At 36.8% G+C, this 23,213-nt stretch overlaps 1 protein-coding gene across 2 annotated transcripts in view; it reads right to left on the bottom strand.

The window, feature by feature from the left end:
• HHIP (hedgehog interacting protein) overlaps positions 1-23,213 on the bottom strand; it is a 72,382-nt gene that overhangs the window by 34,317 nt on the left and 14,852 nt on the right. For both annotated transcript variants that reach the window (XM_065687976.1, XM_065687966.1), the window contains exons 3-4: positions 22,775-22,931; positions 21,775-21,976 (exon numbers count right to left, since the gene is read on the bottom strand). In XM_065687976.1, coding sequence (XP_065544048.1) covers positions 21,775-21,976; positions 22,775-22,931 — 359 coding nt within the window. The remainder of the gene's footprint in view (positions 1-21,774; positions 21,977-22,774; positions 22,932-23,213) is intronic.

Genomic DNA, 23,213 nt, shown 5'->3' with positions numbered 1-23,213 from the left:
ACTCAGCCATAGGAGTAACAACCTTGCTGTTGCTCAGTTAATCCATATACTTATGTATATTTACATGGGAGTTGATATCGCCAATGCATCATTTTATGCCAGCAGCCAGAGCTGGCTGTAATGCTGTCTGGCATTAATTATTAATGCTAAAATTCATCCCTGAACTTCCCATATTAAAATAATGCATGAATACCAAGGCTCCATTAAGGCACAATATTTGAATATCCTAATGAGTGTAAGCACTTTAACACCATAAATATTAATTTCTCATGAAAACAGGTCTTCATGGATAAACAAAGATCCTAGTACAAGAAACACCTATGAACATGCTCAACCATAAAAACTTTGATAATTGTATTGCTTTTGAGCACACCTTATGACGATTTAAAAATGTTTCAGAATAGGCATGGACTCATTTTTTGTTGCTTCTGCTTTGAGATGTTAAGCATTAAAGGACTTTTCTAAAAGTTACTCCTTGTTTTTAAGTTTTAACTTAGAACCGCTAAAAAGTGTATACACAGAAAGAGCAATCAGTGGTCCCTCAAAACACAGTGCTGAATGGAACAATGGGACAATAGCATTTGGAGAAAGATATTAACATTGTTATGGGAATTTGTTTCTACCTGGCACTGTGGCCTAATTTTGTCCTCAGTAAAGAACCCAAGAATGCAGTCTGGTGGTGCTAAATTCTTAAAAATAGGGAAGGAAATTCTCCACAAGATTTTCACCTTTGGATTGCTGTGTCACCCACCAGGTTTTGGTTACAGAATCTCTACTGCCTTCGGTGATCGTATCCAGACCCTTGATGACTCTCATGGTATTCCTGTATGGATCCTCTTTGGGCTTAAAAAATGTTTCTTGCCTTGCTGTGGGAGATGCTGTTGGTTTCCTTGGCTACTGCTTTCTCCAGCTCTGAAGACAACACACAGTACCTGAGCGGCCCTTCAGAGCTGGAGCTGATAAAGTACAGTACTTCTTACTAAGAGGTCTTCAGCAAAATTACCCAACAGACCTTTGCAAAAAGTACTTGCGCTTGCCTGGATTACTGTGGGGTTTTTTGCTGTAAAATAGAGTTATACTGGTTCTGTGGATTTTAGGTGTTTCTAAAGTTGTGGTACCCTGTGATTTGCTTTTGCTGACCGAAGAAATGTATCACAATTCCTAGGCTGGTCATCACCCCTTCATCAGCATAATTCATTCCCATAGTATGAAACTGCTGTAAAGAAATTTGGCTACAACTATTCCAGCAGAGTTTATAGGTTCATAGGCCAACCCAAGCAGCAATTAATTTAAAAGAAGATGTGATCATTTCCTATCTTTTATGAGCATTAAATAATACTTTTTTTTCTTTCTTTTCTTTTGAACAAAAATTAATAGACATGTCAAATGCCTAGAACAAGAGCTGAGAGCACCTATGGTATTTTTAAATATTAATATATTTTACAAATAAGAAAATCACAAAGTGTTAGAAAAGAATAACAGGTACAGCATTTAAAAAGCTGTTTTTCTTTGTAACTCTAAGTCTAGAGTTTCAGAGAGAAAACACTAATAAAAATTAGTCAGTCATCATTATGATGTCATTCTCATAATTTCCCTTGAAGTAAACTAGCAAGTACAAATAATATTTGTAATGTCTGACATCATCTATGTAGCTTTCCATTGCTCAGACTTTGGGTTAAATTTAGTGATGTTTCCCATTTGTCAGAGAGAACACCTTCTGCGTGGAATGGATGCCATCACGAAAATCTCTCTGAAGTTAAGCTGTCTTTGTAACTTGCTTGAAAGAAAACAAAACGGAATAGAACAAAACCACCCTAAACAGGTGAGGAATAATAGTACAGCAGTAGCAGTCAGACAAAACATGATCATCTGTAAGAACCAAAGCTTCAGTCCTCAGTTGGAATGCTCACATGAAAAAAAAAGGAAGCATGAATTGTCAGTGATGCTCTCTTGAAAATGAAATAAGCGTCGTAATAACAGTTTTACTCAGGAAACAGTACTTCCTTCCTTGTCACATATGCCCATTTATCGTAGTTTGACCTGCAAAGGCTTCTTAGAATCACTTAAACTGTAAAAAATGTTTCAGAGTAGCCATGGACTCAGTTCTTGTTGCTTCTGTTTTGAGATGTTAAGCATTAAAGGGCAATTCTAAAAATTATTCCTTGTTTTTAAGGTTTAACTTAGAACAGCTAAAAAATGTATAGGAAGCACAGAAAGAGCAATCAGTATTTCCTCAAAGCTAGTCTCAAACTGACCACAAGCACTAATTCACATTTTAAAATCTTAGTCTTATATTTACATTAATTAGACTATTGTCTATTAGGTGATAATTTGTGCATATAGAATGGCCAGCCACTGCCTGTCATCTTTGTTCTTTTCATTCTGAAGTTTTCTGCAATTTTTAAATGGCAATTTAATTTCATTATTGCTGTCTCTTAGTGACAGGAGATAAGTCAGTACCACAATGTTATCACAATATTATGCAATAGCATATGATAGTAACATAGGTAGAAGATGAGAAAGTTGTATTTAACATGAAACAAGTCTTGTTCCCCTTGCGGAATACACAGTCTTGTTTTTTCTGTCTCTTGCCCACCTTGTCCTTTCCCAGATGTAGGCCAATGATGTCTGAGCCATTTCTCCACTCCCAGGAAAGAGTAAAAGAGCAGGAGAGAAGGTGGGGAGACATGATCCCCATTGCCTTCTCCAAACCATCTGTGCTGTTCTGCTCCACAGCATGACTGGCCTCTCAGCATCTTTGATCTTAACATACTTTTGATCTAAGCAAATATGTACTGGTTAATTTTTAATGAAATTATCAAGTGGAATTATATTTTTAATTTCTAGTAATATTTCAAGGATATGGAGTACACAGATTATTTGGACTAATTTAATCCTAAAACCACTGATAACTTTTTTGATAATACATTGTATTACTTAATATAAACTTGAAATTTAAGTAATTGTTACTCATTATTCCTGATTTTGTTGTTGTTGTAAGGCTTAGGCATCTGTTTTAAATGGTGTTTTTTATTTACACATGGTAACTTCTGAATTTGATTGGACATAGCTAGATGTGACAGTTACTCAAAGTAGAAAAAATGACTAAAGTTGTCAGAGTCTTGTGATACAGTGATTCATTATTCCTTGATAAATGCCAACATTTTCTATTACCTTCCCTCCCCTAAAAAAATGGAATAAGGAATGGACCCATTTACAATCTATACTTAAGTACTGAATTGAATATTTCCTGAAAGAAAAATGGCTAACATAAACATAATTTCTCTAGAAATATGAGGTATGTAATAATTAGCAGAGCCTCGCTGAGCCACAAAACCATATCCCCTTAGGAGAAAAAGAACAATAACTACTGAAAAAAGTGACAGGCTATACACAATTTGTTAGATCTGAAGAATACAAGTATAACTGTTTAGACACATTTAAAAAGTGGTAAATTCACTTCCTCTACAAATTCATAAACTCACAAATGTTTCCCTGCAATTCTTCTTGGAACTGATAGAGGAAAATCTCCCAGGGACACATGAAATGAGCTAAGTGTAATACAAAGATTGCCCTTTCTTATATGAATATTAAAACAAAGCAGATGCTCTCCAGAAAACCAGCAGGTTCCCCTATTCTCTGCTCATATGGGCTCTTCCCACAGTCTCACTGCATGAAGGACTCACAAACTTCGTCAGAGCTGACTGTATGGAAGGAATGTGGACTCAGACATTTGAAGACATGCCACAGAACCCTAGCAATCCAGTCTCTTGTTAATTACAACTAATATTTCATTATGTTGTGGAATTTTCAGCTACATGGCTGTGTGTACACATCTTAGTATGTTGCGTAGCCAATGTTTGCAATTATATTACAAGCCTTGCAAAGTAGAAGAGGTGTATTGAAAGCTGAAATTAGTAGAATAAAACATTGCAGTAGGTTTTCAGCTTTTTAATTTGAAATTTTTAGACTTCATGATTGCAGGAAAAAGTTTGAGAACATAAATCAAGGTAAAAAGTAAGGAGGCAGTGAATTTCCAGTCTCGTTTCCAAATGGCTTTTTAAAGCTCACGGCTTTTAAGCCAATTTCGCAGTTTTGGAGTCTGCCTTATAGGAGTCTGAATGGACAGGATTGAAGGCACTTTATATGGCTTACTTAAAAATAACATGCTAACCCAAGCTATATATCACAATAAGTATTTAATGCCTTATGTATATAATAAATATTCAAGTCTAAGTATCTGGTTACAGCCATGATTAAGAGTTCTGAAAATCAGCCCCTTAAAAGATGCTCTTCAGTGGAAATGCTGTTAGCAGTGAGGCATCCTTCACACCCTTCTATGCACTTGTGCAGTTTGCTGCCATGAATTCAAGAGTGACAGCATCTGTTATTTCTGAGGTGCTGTGCAGGTCTGTACACTGGCAAATCTCATCTGAATATTGTTTTTTGAGACATTTCAAAAATGCTTATGAGAGAGAGGAGCCAGCCTGGTATGCAGCTCTGTACCATACAGAGATTAAAGCAACTGGATGGGGTTTATGGTGTGAAGACAGAGAGAAGGGTAAGAAAGCTGTCTCGGGGAAGGCGCTCTCTAGATTAAGGTTTTAATGAGAAAACTTGATCTTCATTGAGTTGGAGAACTTCTGGCTGGATAACTGCAGTAAAAAGGAATGAATCAGAACTACAGACATAGATTACTGCACTTTTTCTTTTTAAAATCTTCCTACATTTGCAACAATACAGGCAGGGGATTGACTGGCTGGGGACAGCTCTGCTGAAAGGGACTTTGGTAGACAGCAATCTGAACATGAGCCAGCAGCGTGCTCTGGCAGCAGAGAAGTCCAACACCATACTGGGCTGTATGAACAAGAGCACAGGCAATGAAGCAAGTGATCATCCTCCCTTTACTCTGCACTCACAGGGCTACATCTAGAATACTGCATCTGTTTTTACAGGCCCCTCAGTCCCAGAATGATAGTGATACACTAGAGTGAGTTCAGTGAGGGGTGGTTGGGGGCTGGAGCATTTGCCCTGTGTGGAGAGCCCAAGAGAGCAGGGCTTGCTCAGCCAGAAGAGAAGGCTTTGAGAGCTTGTTCAACAAGTGGCATCACAACAAACTGAGAAGTGCATCAGTAATGCAAGCCTAAGATTTTTGGCAAAACATTTCTATGGAAGTTATTGCTGGAAAATCCAGATCAGTAAAAAATCAGTTCACACATCCCATACAAAGGTCTAACCTACCAAGCTATTTGTTTTGTTGTTGTGGACTTTCTCTCATTTTCTTTTTCTGCCTTTTTTATTTTTACTGTAATTTCTCCTCTTGACCTGAGAAGGTTTCCAAATACCAGTTTCCTTAAAATCGAAACGGGAATTCTGCACTTGATTCATGGCAGGGACTATAATCTGTAACTTTCATACCCTGAATAACTTGCCTAATCATTTATATAGAGCAACGAGTCTCTTTTACCAAACAATACTTAATTACACACAGTAACACAGCAGGCCTGTTATGAGCAGGCACCATTGACTTTACGTGTGCCTTTGGAGCTGCTTCTCTGATTTTCATCTGTCTTATTGTATATTCTATCCAATATTTTGCAGTTTTATAACTACTCCAGAAGTGTATCTTGACAACCCTTAGTCACTGTTGGAAACGCTTACTGTAGCATCCAACCCCTGATATAAAGAAGACTTTACATGTGAGTCTGACAACCTAATAAGTTCCAAGTCACCTAGCTCTGCAGCATATTCAGAGTTTCAGATAAAACACAATTTTGAGATGTCTCATTCTGCTTCACACAGAAAATAAAGAAACAAACATTAACATTAGGATATTTCTGGATAAGGAATCTGAAGGCAAGATTAAAGGCAATAGCTGTACAGGCTACACCACCAGCAGAGCTAGGACCTGCCTGCACCCAGTTTTATTGACATATGATCCAATTCCCCATCAGGAAAGCTACATGGCTGCTGTGATGTTTGTGAACAATTGGATAATAAATTATAGTAGTAGGAATGCTACAGGCAAATCTTTCATTAACTGGTGTTGAATCAAAACTATCAAAGCAGCAGCATGTAACACACAAGTGATTATGTTGCCCAAATGTCATTCCTTTTATGTGTGACAATTCAATTTATTAAACTTTTTCAGCAAAGAAAAAAGGAGACTGAAAAGGCAATATTGCCTTCTCTGAAATTTCGTACTTCACCTATTTCTGCTAGATCTTATTTTTTCCGCATTAAATATATTTTTAGATGCCAAACAAAAACACTTTTCAGCGCTATTTAACCTAATTGTACCTGGGTGAACTTCTGAGGATGCTGCTGGGCTATACAGTGCCAGTGTTTGTTCTCCAAAGTCCTTCAAACCCTCTTTTAGATACTGCATAATACCTGCTTCTTTATAGTTGAATAGCTACTCTGAGTTGTCACTGATGCTTCTTAAGTATTTTTCAGGACAGAATAGAGTAGGGTGAGAGCTCTTGGTGTGTTTAAAGATTCTTCCTGGGGTATGTTATTTGGAATTTAGTGTGCCATTTCATTGCCTAGATTTAGAAAATTTCTCTAAATTTCTTACCAATATACAAATACTTTGTATTGCCAGCAAATTCTGCCAAATAGTTATCACGAACTCTTCCAAGTAACAGCTGATTCTGGAAGCGATACTAGATTGCAGATTTTAAATTTATTTTCAAGATACTAGTTATTTATTTCATCTATTAAACTTTTACCTCCTAATCTAGCAGTATACCAGAGTCACTGGTATAGAGCTATTTTTTCTCCATTATCCTACTAATTCTTTGACAGAATTCTGTTTGTGGCAGCAAATTAACACTTACACAAGATGCTTTTTTGACCTAATTTTACAATTCTCTATTTTTCTCACCTAGGATTTTGCTAAGTGGCCTGTAATTTGCAAGATGAGCTTCAGAGCCCTTTTATAGGCAGGCTCACAGATAATAGTTAAAATTTGTAAAAATAAATAGTACAACTTCATTTTCTCAATTATTCCAATTTTCAGTTCCTTCAGAGCACTTATTTTTAGGGTAATTTATGCTGGTGCTTTCCATCATCTTTTTTTCTCAGCCTACAGGTGGAGAAATGGAAGATGTTAAACACCAACCACAGGGCGTGTCTTTCCCAGTCTCTCTTATGCAAAGAAAGCAAGCGGTTATCTTTTCCTTTTATACTCTACTGGTCTAGCTGACTGGCCTCTGACAAAGGCCATCACCTAGCTTGAGGAAGTACATCTTTTATCACAATGAATTAAAATTTTCTTTGTATTTTTCCCTATTTGTCTTTTAAATTTCCTCTCAAATCTCAGAATGTTGTCCTGCCATGAATGTTTATGGGAAACTCCTACTTACTTTGCCTGTGAAACAATGGCAGGATATAACCGTTACTCTGCTGTTCTGAATTTGTATTCTGCTCTATTAGTGTCACTTGAGTTGGATTTCCATTTTATTATAGGATTATTAATTTTGGGGGCCTGAACATTCCCTTGTACCTTGCTATATTTCTCACCTTCTTGATTCCTAATTGTTCCAGTTTTTACATACTTTCTCTGAGTCTAATAAGGTACTTTTAAAGAACCTCCATGCTGCTTCCATGGATTTTAATTTCCTAACTTACCCCTTCAGGCTATTTCTAACTTCCTCAATATAAAAATCTTCCTTTTTTGAAAAGTACTGTAATATTATTACCTCATGGTAGGATCCCATGGGAGGATGTTGAACTTCATTATATTATGGTCACTTTTGTTTAGTGGCTCAACCACGTTAACTTCCTGAATCAACTCATAAATTTCACTCAAGACCTGTATCAAGACTAGATTCTCCCTTTCAGTAGTCCAGAAATCTTGAAACAAATGATTGCCTCTAGTGACTACACACTATTCAAGTGTTATACTGAGAGGGCTTAAAAATATGTGCCTGTGACATACATGAAAAAGTTACCAGGAAATACCTGTTTATTCAATGCACTTTTAAGAGTGCCTAAAGTCTAAAGAGCTTAATTGTCAGTGAAACCACATGGAGCTTTTTAAATTCAAATATTCCTTCTATGTGCCTGAATCAAACTGTATGTTTGGGAGGTCAGTTACACGTCTTACTCTTGAGTGTGCTGAAATTCATGTTTGTGCGCCATGAATTCCTGCAGGTTAAATATCCTACAGTTATTTAAAATCAGCAAATACAAATTACTGGCTCTCCCATGGCTTGAGCGCCTAAGCCCATCGAAACAGCAGTTGGTTCCTTACGTTATAAAAAAAAACCCAACCTGAAACCAAGCTGTTAATTAATGATTTTGGGACCTGTAGTAAATAGAAACAGTGACATTTTACAAATGAAAGCACCTTACAATGTACAGTCATGTATCTCAAATAAGCAGTTGTCGTTAGGCTAAGATTCAAGTGTAAACAAACTGTAGTAAAGAACTATATACTAGTTTTGAAAAGCAGATTAAAATATGGTGTGTCTTTGAATTAGATCCACTGCTTCTCTGAATTTATAAACATGACTTTGAAAGTATTTACACTGTTTTCTTGATTAGAAGTTCTTTTTCTTTTTTTTTTATTACTCCTTTATTTCAATCCCAGTTTTAAAATCTAGCTCATTAGAAAAGCATTCTCAGTAACAGAAGCTGAAACAAATATAGACACATATCCTTATTCAGCATAATGCAAGACAGCTATTGCTATTACATGTTGTGAGAACACTAGTATTTGTCTGTACTAGACTAAATTTCTTTATTCTTTTAAATCCCAAAGTGACTACTCTTGAGTCTAAATTTGCCAAATGGGAAATGTTTGCTTCAGTAATAGTACAATTTGTGGTTCACATTTTGAAAGAACACTAGAAATAATTTCTGAAATAGTTCTTGCTGACATAAACAGTTAACTTATATTTTTGCAGTTTCCAGGATTTTTTCACTTGTATAAAGCAGTAGAAGTATTCTGCTCTTTCCATTTTTCTAGTACTATAAGAACCAAGAAAGCAGGAATTTGTTTAGCTCATTGGCTCCATTTATCCTGAGCCAAGACCATGATCTTGGAAACCCTGTAACTTGGCTGAATTCAGTACAAAGTTCTTTGCAAAAAGCCCATGCAATTAGAACAACACAGTGTATGCTCAGTATCAAAATTAAGATGATAAAGTTTCACACTGCTAAAACTGAAACACAGAGTTGCATGGACTCAGACCTTTCATCAGTTAAACACTCCTAATTCCACTAGGTTTTGGTCAAATGAAGAATTGTGTGGTTGAGGACAGCATTAAGAAAACACTATTCTACCTTTTTGCAAATGGGCAGAATTAAAACAGAAAATAAGGAAACATAATGGAAGTAGTGTAAGTTTTAGGCATTTCAGCCTCAGAAGCTTCTCTACACACTCCAGACAGAGTGACACTATAGTATGAGCAGTACCCTCTGCATTTTATCACTGGTTACTGCTAAGTGATAATTCACATTTCTAACCAAACTGGCACACTGCAGTCTGTTCTGAAATCCAGTGTTTCATTTTTGAAGCTGTTCTTTTTCAGAATCATCTCCTTCACTGCATATCTAGTACATCAAACACAAGTAAGATATTCACTTTCTATGAAAACATCTGTAACTGGTGTTTTGATGAATTACAGCGCGTAAGAAAAGCGAAGAAATCAAAGTCAGTAATAAGGAGTCTAGTTCGTTATATTTCATTTCACCTTCTAAACTGCTCACTGATTGTTGAAGGTACATTTTTGTTTTATTGAACACAGGTAGGAATTCTCAGACCTTATTAAAAGCTAATTTTAGCAGTGCTCAGATCGAGAGTAGAGTACTAGTTTCTTTCATGCATTTTGTTTTGGGGATCTTTTTTTTTGACTATTCACATAAAGTTATTTCAAAAGTTACTACTTAGTAAGTAGCTAATTAATTTCCCTTAGTAATTTGCCACTGTTTTTTCCTTAGAATATGTACTCCTGGAAGCTCAAATATATATGCAGACAGTAAAATATTATAATATTTATACACACTTGATAAATTGCATACAAATTTTATACAAAATAAAGGATTAAATGAATTGTATTAAACTATGTTCCTTTTGATCTTTTAGTTTTGCCACATACATATTCAACATACTGTTTCAAAAGTGAAATTATTGAAAGGTTCATATAATTTGTAAGGAGAATGTATCTACAAGAAGGGAAAAACATTGCAAGTGGCAAAATTAAACTACAGCAAAACCATAGTTTTGAATGCTTCTGCTTCAAGAACTGAAATTGCTTTTAACTTAAGTAATTAATTGCACATTTTTTTACCAAGCATTTGTAAACACAGAGTTTGATCCCATTTATCTGTGGCCTTCCCAGCCCCACAGGCCTTTGGGGAAGCACAGATACTGTCTGTGGAATAGTTTTGATTTGTCTCAAGAGGGGCAACCTAACAGAGGGGGTAAAACCTCACAGAAGTTAGTTTCTGCTGTGCAGTTCCCTAATATTCTCTGCTTTTGGATTTATCTGTTGCTTCAGACTTTTGATACGGTATCTGGAACCTGTTTTTGTCAGGGCAGTTACAGTAAGTAACTGTAAGGGCAAATTTGAGTAATGTCATAGGTGGCTTGTTAAATTTTATTCGATCTTACTGACCTGTTTGCACACACACACACATGCTTGTTAGATGAGACCACTGACTTCTTGCTCTTTCCCCTCAAAAAGTCACTGCACAATAGTGTCCTATCATACCCTGGAGGTGGAAAATAGCAGTAATGGTAGCTGCCAATGTTTTGCATTGCCTTTCTTCTAATTTGAAATTCTATTTATTTGCCTAGATGTTTAAAGCGTTCAGTGTTTAGTGCACACATTAACACACCTAAACAATGTCAGATACTTGATAAGGAGAGTCATGAACAAGTGCATAGTCACATCTTCAACTAGGCTCCTATGAGGTACAATATTATTTTGTTCTCATTTGTCACAATTAAGCATTCGATTTGTAGTGGAAAGGCATGTGTTTTCTTTAAGAAAGAGCTTGAAATTGTGTCCTGAGAGGAGCTAATTCCTTTCTAATGTGGTTCCGCATGAAAACTGATCAGACTTCCAAAAACTGATACAGATACTTCAAGTTTAAGTAAGGATTTTTCTTATGTATCTTGATTTATATATAAAAAAATCTCTTCTCCACGCTACAGTGCCACTCAGATCTGGTCATCTACTAGCACTTCTGGTACGTTGTCTCTAGGCTGTTACAGTGATTGAGAATCTCACTGATAGAAATTCACAGAATTTTTAGGGATATCCAAAATAGAAAAGTTTTTGGTGATTTACTCCCTCTTTTATTTCTTTGCAAGGCATTCAGTTAGCATAAAAATAATGATCATTGCATAAATTAAAGTTGTTGCAATTCAGCTGTAGGGACTGCAATTCAATGCCAGTGAAGATAGATCAAGGTTTTAAAAAGTATCTGCTGTAAATTAAAAACAAATGGTTGAAAGTATTTTGCAGACCTCTCTCCCACAGATTGTATATTCAATTTTCCAAATTAAATCTAAGAGAGAATATTACTTTATTGAGATTTATGGAATAATTTCTTTAAAAATTCCAGCAATATGAGAATGCAGGCAGACACTGACAGTGAACAAAAGTAAGTGTCAGCTACTAAGTGGTTTCATCTTTTTGGAGTTTGGGGTTTTTTTGGTAATGGGAAAAATTAGTTCTGACTGCTTTTTAAAGCTAAAATTATATATAAACCATTAAATTAGGGAGAGATCATTTGTTCAATTTTAACTGCAAAGGGAATAAAATGGGTGGAAAACATGATAGTATAGCTGTACTCAGTTGGAGGAAGTGTTCCTCCCTCAATCCAACTTGCTGATCCTGTCTAAGGAATAGGACTTAAGAGCTTGTGAGAAAATGTGTGTAAGAGGATATAGGGGAAAACTGTTCTGTGGTATCTGGGGGAAGTATATATAGGAATAGCAGTTGGGCCATATTAACTATGAAAGTATGTATATTATTAAATTTTTCATCTCTTTCAAGACAAAGACATGACCTATTTTCTGTATGGCATAGTACAAGGGATATAACACCAAAGGAAATCATATAGCTGTGATGGAGAGGAAAACTACATAGAAGTGTCGAGGACATGGTACTGTTTTTGAGAGCTCCAGTACTTCATGGCTTCCCTGAAGTATTCTAGGACCTCATTACAGATGTTGGGGTATCCAAAAGCATAAAGGGCTGATGAATGCTGGAGCCTTAGTGGACTGTTAAATCTCCTCCCATTAAAGAAAAACATGTGGTTGAAACTGTGTTGGCTAAAAACCATGGAATTTTCTGCGTAACTTTATTCCTTCTTTGCCATTTTGTGTTGGATATCATGATCTGCCTGTTATATTTCAGCAAACGCAATAATTTCCTTTTAATTAGATAATTACCATGTTATTCATTGGTTTTGATCACTTCTAAATTCAGCTCTTGGTTTTAACAAATGCAGTTTCAGAAGATGATAGATTTTTACATCTTTAAAACCGCTAAATGTCCAGAAAGGATTTGTACACATAACAAAATTAAAGTAGGGATTATCTAGCACTGTGTGTGGGATACAGCTATAATCTATACAGTGCATGGAAAAGAAACTGGCATTCTCAACTGCAGTGCACACATCTCAGTAATAACAGGGTATGAGGCATACAATTTCACGGAACACCCACAATGAAAATTATTCTTTCCAAACAGAGAATTGTTTTGGAATAAGTTAGGTTAATTGGCACCATGGGATTCTTCTCAAGGAAGCACAGAACATTAAAATCTACACATGTGCATGTAAAATGATAAAGTATTATCTTCTTTCCCCTCTCAGCTCCTCAAATCTAAGACACGCTACCCAAAATCAACAGAAACTATTATGTTTTGTTGATTCAAATTTCCTTAGAATAAACTGGCAATTCTTCATCTGGTCAGCTTACAACCTGAGAGTCACTGTTCCACAACTGCTAGCTGGGATATGGTTATCTAGTGCAGTCTCTCACACAGAACAAGGTCTCTAGAGCTTTTGGCACATGTTTTTCAGAACTGTAAGGATCTTTATTTTTCTGTGCAAGAAACAGAGCTATATGGCAGTAAGGTGCAGTCAAAGGACTGTTGTGCCCCTATTAGGATTAGAACCAAAATCTGCAAATGATTAATGAGAAATCCAGGCACATTTCAATGTCATACAGTCCTCGGTTAAAACACTGATTTTTACAGTTTCTGAATACACTTGAAGTATTATCACTCTTCCAAAAATCATTAAGAACTTATCATTAATAAAGAAAAAACCCTCTCCTTTTCACAAAGAAGGCTGATTTTCTCATGCATGCTGTTGTGCTGTCTACATTTCATTAAATGCTGCATCTATTTCATTAAAGTTTAAGGTCATTACAAACCTTCTACTTGGTTTATCTCTAAAATGCCCTGGACTTTCACATTTGGCCATTTACACACCTTAACCCATATTTCTTTTCCAGTTTTCTGCCCCAATTACATCGAGATATTTAAAACTAATTAATAGTGATTCCTAGTAGGCAGGTCACAGGTGAGGTGTGGCCTCAGGAATGACATCCTTTGTGCTGCAAGTCTGACCGCAGCTCTTCTGGCATCTCAAATGAGTAAGAAACTCCCATGTCCTGTGACCCCATGTGACTTCACATGTAAGTCCTGTGCTAAAGAACAGTCCTTATCACTTCCCTCTCTGCAGTCTCCAGTGGAAAGCTGAGGTATATAGTGGTTGCCTTGTCATTTTTGCAGCAACATAGCCAGCATTTCAGCTTCTCACCAAAGACATTCCTAGAGTCTCCCCTTTCATTCCCTGAAACAGAAGATCCAGGACACCAAAGAACACCCCAAAACATATATCACTGTTAACATGCCAATAATTTTATTTCCCTTGCCACTTTGCCTGGGCCTATGCACATACCTTAAATGGACTTACCACTGAATCAGTGTTAGTTAGAAGCACAGGAGCAAGATAGCAAACAGAATTTGCACTCAGCATCAGTGGAATTAATTGTAGAATAAAAATTAAATCTACAGTGTTCATAATAGAATAAATGTCATATTTATATACTATACTATGATGTTGTTTTAGAGGACTATCTCTAGTCCTCCAACACCTGGGTCAGAGCAATCCCAGGCACAGCTACAGGTTGGGCAGAGAAGAGATTCAGAGCATCCCTGCGGAGAAGGACTTGGGGGTGCTGGTCAATGAGAAAATCAACGTGAGCCGGCTTCAGTGTGTGCTCGCAGCCCAGAAAGCCAACCGTATCCTGGGCTGCATCAAAAGGAGCGTGACCAGCAGGTCGTAGGAGGTGATCCTGCCCCTCTACTCTGCTCTTGTGAGACCTCACCTGGAGTATTGTGTGCAGTTCTGGTGTCCTCAACATAAAAAGGACATGGAACTGCTGGAACAAGTCCAGAGGAGGTCCACGAGGATGATCAGGGGACTGGAGCACCTCCCGTATGACGACAGGCTGAGGAAGTTGGGGCTGTTCATCCTGGAGAAGAGAAGGCTGCGTGGGGACCTCATAGCAGCCTTCCAGTACCTGAAGGGGGCCTATAAGGATTGTGGGGAGGGACTCTTCATTAGGGACTGTAGTGATAGGACAAGGGGTAACAAGTTAAAACTTAAACAGGGGAAGTTCAGGTTAGACATAAGGAAGAAGTTCTTTACTGTGAGGGTGGTGAGGCACTGGAATGGGTTGCCCAGGGAGGTTGTGAGTGCTCCGTCCCTGGCAGTGTTCAAGGCCAGGCTGGACGAAGCCTTGTGTGGGATGGTTTAGTGTGAGGTGTCCCTGCCCATGGCAGGGGGTTGGAACTAGATCATCTTAAGGTCCTTTCAAACCCTAACTATTCTATGATTCTATTCTTCATAGACAGATGGGAGCCTTGTCTGGTAGAACAAAGGGGGTTTACCTTCCAGAGTTTTCATAGACAATTTTTCTGAGTAACTCTTCAGAGTTGCAGGCCCATTGGGTTGAAAAAGGAAGAAATTTAGATCAGATCTCCCAATTTTCTTTCCAGTCTTAAAGCCTGGGGAGAAGTACGTCCTTCCACTGCTTCCCTGTCTCTCCATGCATCAAGATAATTCCCTCTTTGGGAGTAACTGGTCACAAAATTAGTAGCCACTAAAAATTTGGCTTTCTAGGGAACACAGAGGAGAAGATAACCTTTGCCAAGAGTATAAACTGGGGCTTAGTGGAGAAGAGCCCAGCTTGCTCTGTGATGTCAAGGCAAAGAAGAAGTTCAAGAAAGGTTCATCGATTTCACTCTTATCCATGTACAAATCCAGAGGAAAATAAATAGATTGAAATTACTGGACTTAGAAGGATTAGCATGAACTGTGTGAATTGTCAGTCTTTCGTCAGTAACATAAATGCTGTTGGTATTGATGGACAGTGTGTGTGTTAACTTACATATGTACATCAGCATGATGCAAAACCAAATGTACATATCTACTGTCAAGAGGAATATATATGACAAGTTTTATTGGTGGTATATCTGAACATACAATTCAGCAAATAACACAATCTGATTCTATTCACTCACTAAGTTTTAAATAGAGTTTTATTGCTGGTTTCTTACAATTTTCGGCAGCAGCACTCCTCAGTGCAAAGGCTGCCCCTTGAAACATGCTGTGCTAGTAGTGCAGGGGGTAGTGGTATTCTTTCATTGTTTTAATTTGTATTTTATCTTGACTGATCTGAGTAATATATATCCATGTGATTAAATGTTCTGTCATGATACAAACATGAAGACATAGTAGAAGCTTCACTACTAACCCTGCATTCCTACATAAAGGTGCCTGTGATGACAACATGCTCATTTGACCCTAAGACACTCTGGAATAACTGCTCATGGCAGCATAGTTAGCATTTTTAATACCTGACGGTCTATTTTCATAGTCTTAGACTGAATATACAAATTGCTATATTCCACAGCACTCTTCATGGCATCACAGAAGATTCCTACCTGAATCACTGGGTCACTCATGAATAGGATTCGTGCTCTGATATAAAAGCTAACCAACATGCAGTATGGAATATATCTAACTTTTAATTCTTCTTAAGACTATTCGAAATTTGCTGTGCATACACTTAAAATAATGGTTGTCAGATATTTCTGTCTCTTTTTCACCGCAAAGAGAATTGTCTGTTCAAAATGTTTACAAGGAATTATGTAGGAATATAGCATTTTAAATCCTTTGGGCATTAAAAAACCACAGAAACTAGTCCTACTGATTAAATTGCAAATAAGGTGAAATAAAAAGGTGATTATGGCTTAGGATTTAGAGGAAGTTTGTGTTAGAATTTGTTTCTGATAAGGAAAACTGTAGTCTTTAGAGTAGAAAAGAAGTTGACAGAGGTCAAGGAATCTAACTCATGTATTCTTAACAGTGATCTTCAATACTATTTCTTTGAGATTTTCTGTCCTTTTTCCCTTCCCTTCCCTCCTCTGCCCTGCCCTGCCTTTTCCTTCCTCAGAGGCTTTGCCCTTTAACACAATATTCCCATGAGATGTACTAAGAATATTTTACTAGTAACTCAAAAATCTCTATTTAAGTACAATGGTAATTCCATAACGGCAGTTTTAAGGATACTTATTTTGTAGGGGATTATACTCTAGGCACTGTGTGAGGCAAAGTGCAACAGAATGCCACCATTCTTGCTGGCTGCACAATTTATGACCCTGTAGTCAGCAGATAGATACACACCAGAGCCACACCAGAGCCTGGCCACAATCAAAAAAGTAGCAAGGAAATGGAAATACTTTAAGGATCAGAGATGACAAGCAACAGAGCATGAAGCCCAACTGCAGTTCCATACCTCATGATCTAATTCAGTTTGTGGATTTGTAAGTAGAAAACTACCATGTAACTACAGGGACTTGATTTTACCATTGGCAATAGTAAGATGTAAACTTGGCTACTTTGTGCAGTTCTGAGGTCCTTCATTTTAAAAGGATGTTGGGAAGCTGAATGATTGCAGGGAAGGACCACAAAAATGATTTAAGGACTAACAGTTGCAGCCCCAGAGCTACTTAGCTTTTCAGAAAGTATTCTGAAAGCTGATTACAGCATTTAATTCACAAGAGAAATGCTAGGCTCTTCCTTTTTTGTTGTTGCCAAGTCATACCTTGATGCCTTCCCTTCCAAGCAATATGTTTTAGACTAATGTATTTTAGACCAATACCTGCTTTTTGGCTCAGGAGACAAGAAAGTGAGTGAAAACTGATGTAACAGCTTGTGCTACATTAAATGGTAGCTGCTGCTAATCTAGAGGTTTCCAAATCTTAGGAAATAATACAGTTAATAAGATAAAATACAGCCAGAGGAGTAAGGAAATTTGGAGAACTGCTAGGCCATTCAGCATTTTTCTGTAAGTTAGATACAATCTTGAGTATAAGGTGACTGATGTTGTAATAATAACATATTCAGCACTGCTACATCTACGTGGGTACTAACATTTTCATCAAAAAAAAAATGTCCTTGCTACATAACTTTGAAGGAAAAACTGTAAAATATTGTCCTGTAACTAACAACTCTCTTCACCACAACATAATGGAGCAGTAAATCATCAGAACAAGGATGTAGACTTTTAGTTTTGTTTTTTTTTTTTTTTCTGGTAAATGCTTTTTATTTTCTTCTACATACATGCCACATAAACAGGGTACTTTGTTATATTAATGGTACAGGTGATGGCATCAGTATTTTCTCCATTCCACTGGGCTATATACTCCTAAATAGTTGAGCCCAGGTGCATGTCCTGCATCTGAGGTTCATGTCTCACTCATGTCCTCATGCAATTTTTGGCCAAGACTGAGGTGAATAGCTTCCTTCTTTTCACCACATTCTTGAGATACGGAAGTAAAGCCTAATACTGGCAGGAGGGACTTGGCCAAGTACCCAATCCATCCACGCGTACTACAATACTTATGTACCCAGTGTGACATAAAATAAATTGGAGAGTGCCACAGATGTTTAATTAGCAACTTCTTAATTAAGATCTATAAACGGTTTCCAGCAACTAAGTTAAAAACTAGAAGGTGAGAAAGGCATTTTCCTGCTAACTGTGCTGTCAAAGAAGATTAGACATTGGGAAATGTGCAGAGAAAACTATTTCTTAAGCTTTTCAGAGTTTTGGTTGGTTTTTAATCTTCAGGAATCTTGCATCTAATTTTCTCTTGAGTAGGCCTCCAGGAAGCACACGGTACCATCATCCATTCATAGCATCTCTGTTACAAAATACTTCTACATGCTTGTGCTAATTCCTTCTGTGATACTGTCAGCATACAAAATTATCACTTCTTCTCTTTCATTTTAATGTCTTAAAATTAAATAACTGTAAACAGATTTTACAGTTTTCAAGCAGAGCCCTCAATGACTTTACTTAGCATTAAAAGCCAATGGACCAATAAAACATATGCATCAAGTTGTACCACTCTTCTTAATTTCTATTTATATCCACAGACTGACAAGAAGCAACTCCAGATAATCCTGCGTATATGCTTAGGAGAGCAGGACCAGTGAAGAAGCCTTACGAACTCACTCACAACAATGTAAGGGGCTCCAGATGAATCTCATCGACACAGGAATCATTAGTTCCCTTAGAGGAACAAAACAGCATCTTTTTAGGAGGGTATCATGGCTGACTGCTGTACTCTTCCTCTGTACAAAAACTCTTCCTCTGTTTTTGTATACTGCTTTACTCCTCATCTGACTGCCAGTGCTATGATGAGTGAGATGATATTAGTGAGATCAGAACTACAGCCCCGGACTATATTTTTAAGAAGAAAATATGTCGCCTCTGTTTCTTGGTTATAATAGCCTCAAGAAAGTTTTAAGTATATTATTTGCAAAGTCATCATGCAGCAGATTGGCTGCTTTGTGACAATATAATGATTTTATCACTCCTAATTTTCTCTTTACATTGCAAAAAGAAGAGAAAATCAGGCACCAGTATTTTACTCCATCTATCAGTGTTAAAAATATCTTACTGGCAGAGCTGTCCAAAACACTTTTCAGAGGCATCAATTTAAATTACCTTTTATTCAACCACAGCTGCGTAATTATTATCATGTACTGGATACAACATATGTCTATAAAATTAAAAAAAAATATTTTTACTATTGTCACTAGAGTTAAGTGTTTGTATTTCAGATACAGACAAAAAATTAACAGAAACTGCTGTTTTCAGACACTTGGGTGTAAGAGAGGGTATTATTTTTAGGGAAAAACAGTTGTTTGCCTTTTCTTGCTAATATTGCTCCAAGGTCAGAAAAGAGGTGAACAGGTTTCGTTTATTTCAATTTAAAAAGCTATGTTAATTCAAGAATAACATTATATGGGTGAAGTTATACAGGAATTAACCAGATATTTGGGTTAACATCTATGAATCTGTGTAAAATGTACAGAGGACTCAAGGCAACATGTTACCTTGTCAAAATATTTCACTGGAACATATGTTTGATCAGGGACAATTGGGTATTTATTGATTTCATTTTCTTTTTCACTTACACCGCTGTATGAGAAGAATTAGGCACGTGGAGCAAAAGCTATACATACAAATTCATCCACCTGGTGCTACAGCATTCCTTGAGTTAGGACAGAAGACACATTCAGCAATTCTCACATTCTGCATGTGGATGCAGTGGTTTAGGTAGTGGTTTGTTATGGGTCTTTTTTCAATTGCTGGCTGTACACTGTCTGCACTGCCTGCTGCAGAATTGTCTATCCATCCACACAATATTCTCCATTCTCTCTGATTTCTATTTTCAAAGTGTATACGGGTGAGTAAAACAAATACACATGAAGTAGTCTATTTTGATGGAATAATTGCTACCATCGTCACAGTCATCTTCCACCCTTGTAGGTAAAGGACCTTGAACAATGATTACAGGAATCAGTCAGCAGCAGATAAGCATAAAAATGTTTAAGAATCTTTGTTTTAAAACTACCATTTGGATTATGTGGGGTTTGTTTTATTCTATTTATTTATTATTTTATATAATGTACTCATTCCACAAATTCTTTCCCCTTCCTATTTAAGAACTGGAGTATTGCTTCTAGGCACATTCCCTTTCTCCTTACCTGTGAAGTATATAAAGCCTCCGTTCTTGCCAGCCTGTATTAAGCACTGCAATACAATTATCCTCAGTCAGTGGACTGTTATCTCAGGAAATTGAATTAGACTTTCTAGCTTAGAGAACATCAAATTATTTACACAAAATATTATAGTTGAAACAGATCCAGATTAGAGTATTAAATGATGGTTAGGGTAGTAAAGACTAAAAAGATCAAGTGACTGATTTGAAACAGAACTAAAAGTCAAATCTGAGGGTAGCTGTTGAGAGTCTTATCAAGTTGGCTGCTGCCTATTCAGAAGCATGGAAAATTAGTTTTCTATTTAGCCTTTCCTCTAAATTCCACCTATAAAAGTTTCCTCGAGGAAGGTTTGTTTGGGACCAGTAGCAGTTCTGAGGAAAGTTTCAATGTCAGTTTTTCACAAGCACAAGCTATCAGAATTTTCAGTTAAGAAATATGAAACTGAAAAAAAGTGAAAAAAAAAAAAAAAGATTCCTTAGACTGATGTTCAAAACCCCCCTAGTAAGTCCCTTCTGTTTTGGCATCTTGAACATAACGGTTACCTATGGAGGCAGAAAGGGAAGTGTTCAGCAAATCACGGAATCATATGAATTGGTTCTTTTCCTGAAAAAAGGTGTAATATATTTAATTTCTCTCTCTCTCTTTCAACACAAACTACAAACCTCTGACATTTCCTTTCAGAAAAAAACTATCTTAATTGGCTTACTGCCCTTATAGCTGAAACACAAAATGATTAGTTAGCATGTGCTATGCATTTTAAATCAATACAGTTTGTTACAACTATTATTTAAGATTACTCTGTCAAGAGTATGTTCATGTATCTTTCATCCATGATGGCTTTATCATATATATTCCTGACTGTTCTAGGCAAAACCTGATTGCAATTTAAATTTGCTTTATGTATTTGATTTTACTTGGATTACCACTCTAAAATGTGACAAGGAATCAACATGGAACAATGCTTAAGACATTTTCAAGGTAAAAATATTCCCCAATAGATTTACAAGTTTTCCATTAGTACTTACCCCATATCTAGATGTAATTTCTTGCCTCCACCCTCCAACTTATTCCCATCAGTTTCCATTCACCATTCACTCCCCTGACCATTAAAGTCTCAAATACATGCTGGTTTAAAGCAGCCTCCCGCCAAGGGCAGCTTGTGCTGCATTTGAGATTGAGCCAAGAGGGAGAGAGCACCACTGCCCCTCTCCTGGGGGTCCCTGAGCACTTCCAGGCCCCCTCCTGTGTCCAGCTGCCAGGGCATTGATGAGCACCTGCAGGTCAGGGGAGGCCCTGAGCCAAACGTGCTCCCACTGGAATCACAGCAAAACTCAGCTGAATTCAGAGGGATGGAAATGAGCCCAAAGGATGAAAATATAAAAATAATGCTGTGGGATGCTGGTGTTGGATAGTTTCTTCTGAATTTAAAGTGAGGAAAAAATGAAACAGAAAAAGGTGATGACAGGTATAAGATGCTGAGTTATCCCTCCCCAAAACAAGTAAGTTTTTACTTCTTTGCCAGACAGAACTGCAGTGTCTGTTGTCATTACTCTCCTTTTTCATTATTTAAATTGAAATAATTTCTGAAAAACGTTTCTTCCCTTTTTCCCTATATACAGGCTAAATTATAAACAGGTAGAGGTAAGTATAAAATCCAACCTTTATTCCACTTTGAACAAGCTTGTGTATATCCAAAAAAGGTTCCTTGAGTATGTCTCCTTCAGGACTGAAAATCTTCACATATCCTTCTTTCTCAAGAATAAAGAGGCGATGGGATCCATCCCCACAATGTACTGCTCCAACAGGCTGCCTCAGACCACTCACAACCTCCTGAATACAGAAGCAGTTGTGCTTGTGTTTTCTAAAATAAAACAAAAAAAATAGTAAGAAATGTCTTCTTTCTTATAACTGTGACACAGCAATGACTCTAAGAGATAAAATAAGTGTTCTGTAGTGATATTAAAAACACAGTTAAACAATCCAGAGTAAATTATTTCCTTAAATGTAGGTGAGCAGATAATACTGAAAATCACATTAAACTTCACTTAAGCAAAATTTGGTTTCTACAAAAGAAAACCAATTCATCATATCTGAAAAGTAGAGGAACAGGAGAGAAAAAATTTGGTAAAAAAAGGAGAACAATTTGTAAACATAGAATTTCTACTGTACAATAAATACAGTAAATTCCAGCAATTTCATAACATTTGGCTTCTAAACCCCATTTAAAAATAATGGCTTATGATGGGACAACTCTAATTTCATTATTTTCACAAATAAAATTACATGAATGAAATAAACTGAAAATTGTGAAATAAATATTTTACTAATAAACTTATTGTAGTTGTTTAGTAATATTAAATTCAGGTAGAAATGACTTCCTAGAACTACGTATGATCCAGAGGGTGGACCATAACCAAGATCCACAGGGTGGGTCAAACCAGAATTCTAACACCTTTTCAGCAATGCAAATATCAAATGGTACTGAAATATTGAAGCTAATGTAACTTTCTCTTTGACATACACTAGCAGCAGCGAAAGAAAGTAACATCTGGAAAACACAGCTGCTGAGCGTAAGCACACACTGAGCTGTTTCACTGTGAAAACCACAGGCTTTGCTAGGGTTTTTTTTTCAGATTAAACAGCATTTATCTTTATGAACCTGCTGATCTCTTCCTCTTTGTCGTATTCTTCCATGTGGTCCAGGGAGTTAGAAGCTGGCCCTCGCACTTGTTTTCTTGGAAAATCTGGAAAGCATACACCACCATCCTTTCTTGCATAGTAAAAGCAAAAGTCATCAGCTGTAGTTTGCAGAAAACCTTCAAAATGCAAAAGAGCATACAAATATTTACTGTGTTGTCATGTCTGCAGTTTCGTGCCGTCAAGCTAATCTTTAAATAGATTATATATTGAATGAAAAAAACAAGTAATTTTAAACAAAGTGCTGTCTGCAAAACACGCTTGCTCTGAATAAATGCAAACTGAGTAGATTACCTTTTATAGTTTATTCATCTGTATTTGTATTAAGCCTTATTTTCAGTGTGCTTAAATAAAAATACCAATTCATTCAAAACGACACTACAGTTCACTTATTAAAATAT

This window comes from Lathamus discolor, chromosome 1 (assembly GCF_037157495.1).
Source record: "Lathamus discolor isolate bLatDis1 chromosome 1, bLatDis1.hap1, whole genome shotgun sequence".
NCBI classification, from domain to species: Eukaryota; Metazoa; Chordata; class Aves; order Psittaciformes; family Psittacidae; genus Lathamus; species Lathamus discolor.
This window is presented reverse-complemented; position numbering and strand designations above follow the sequence as displayed.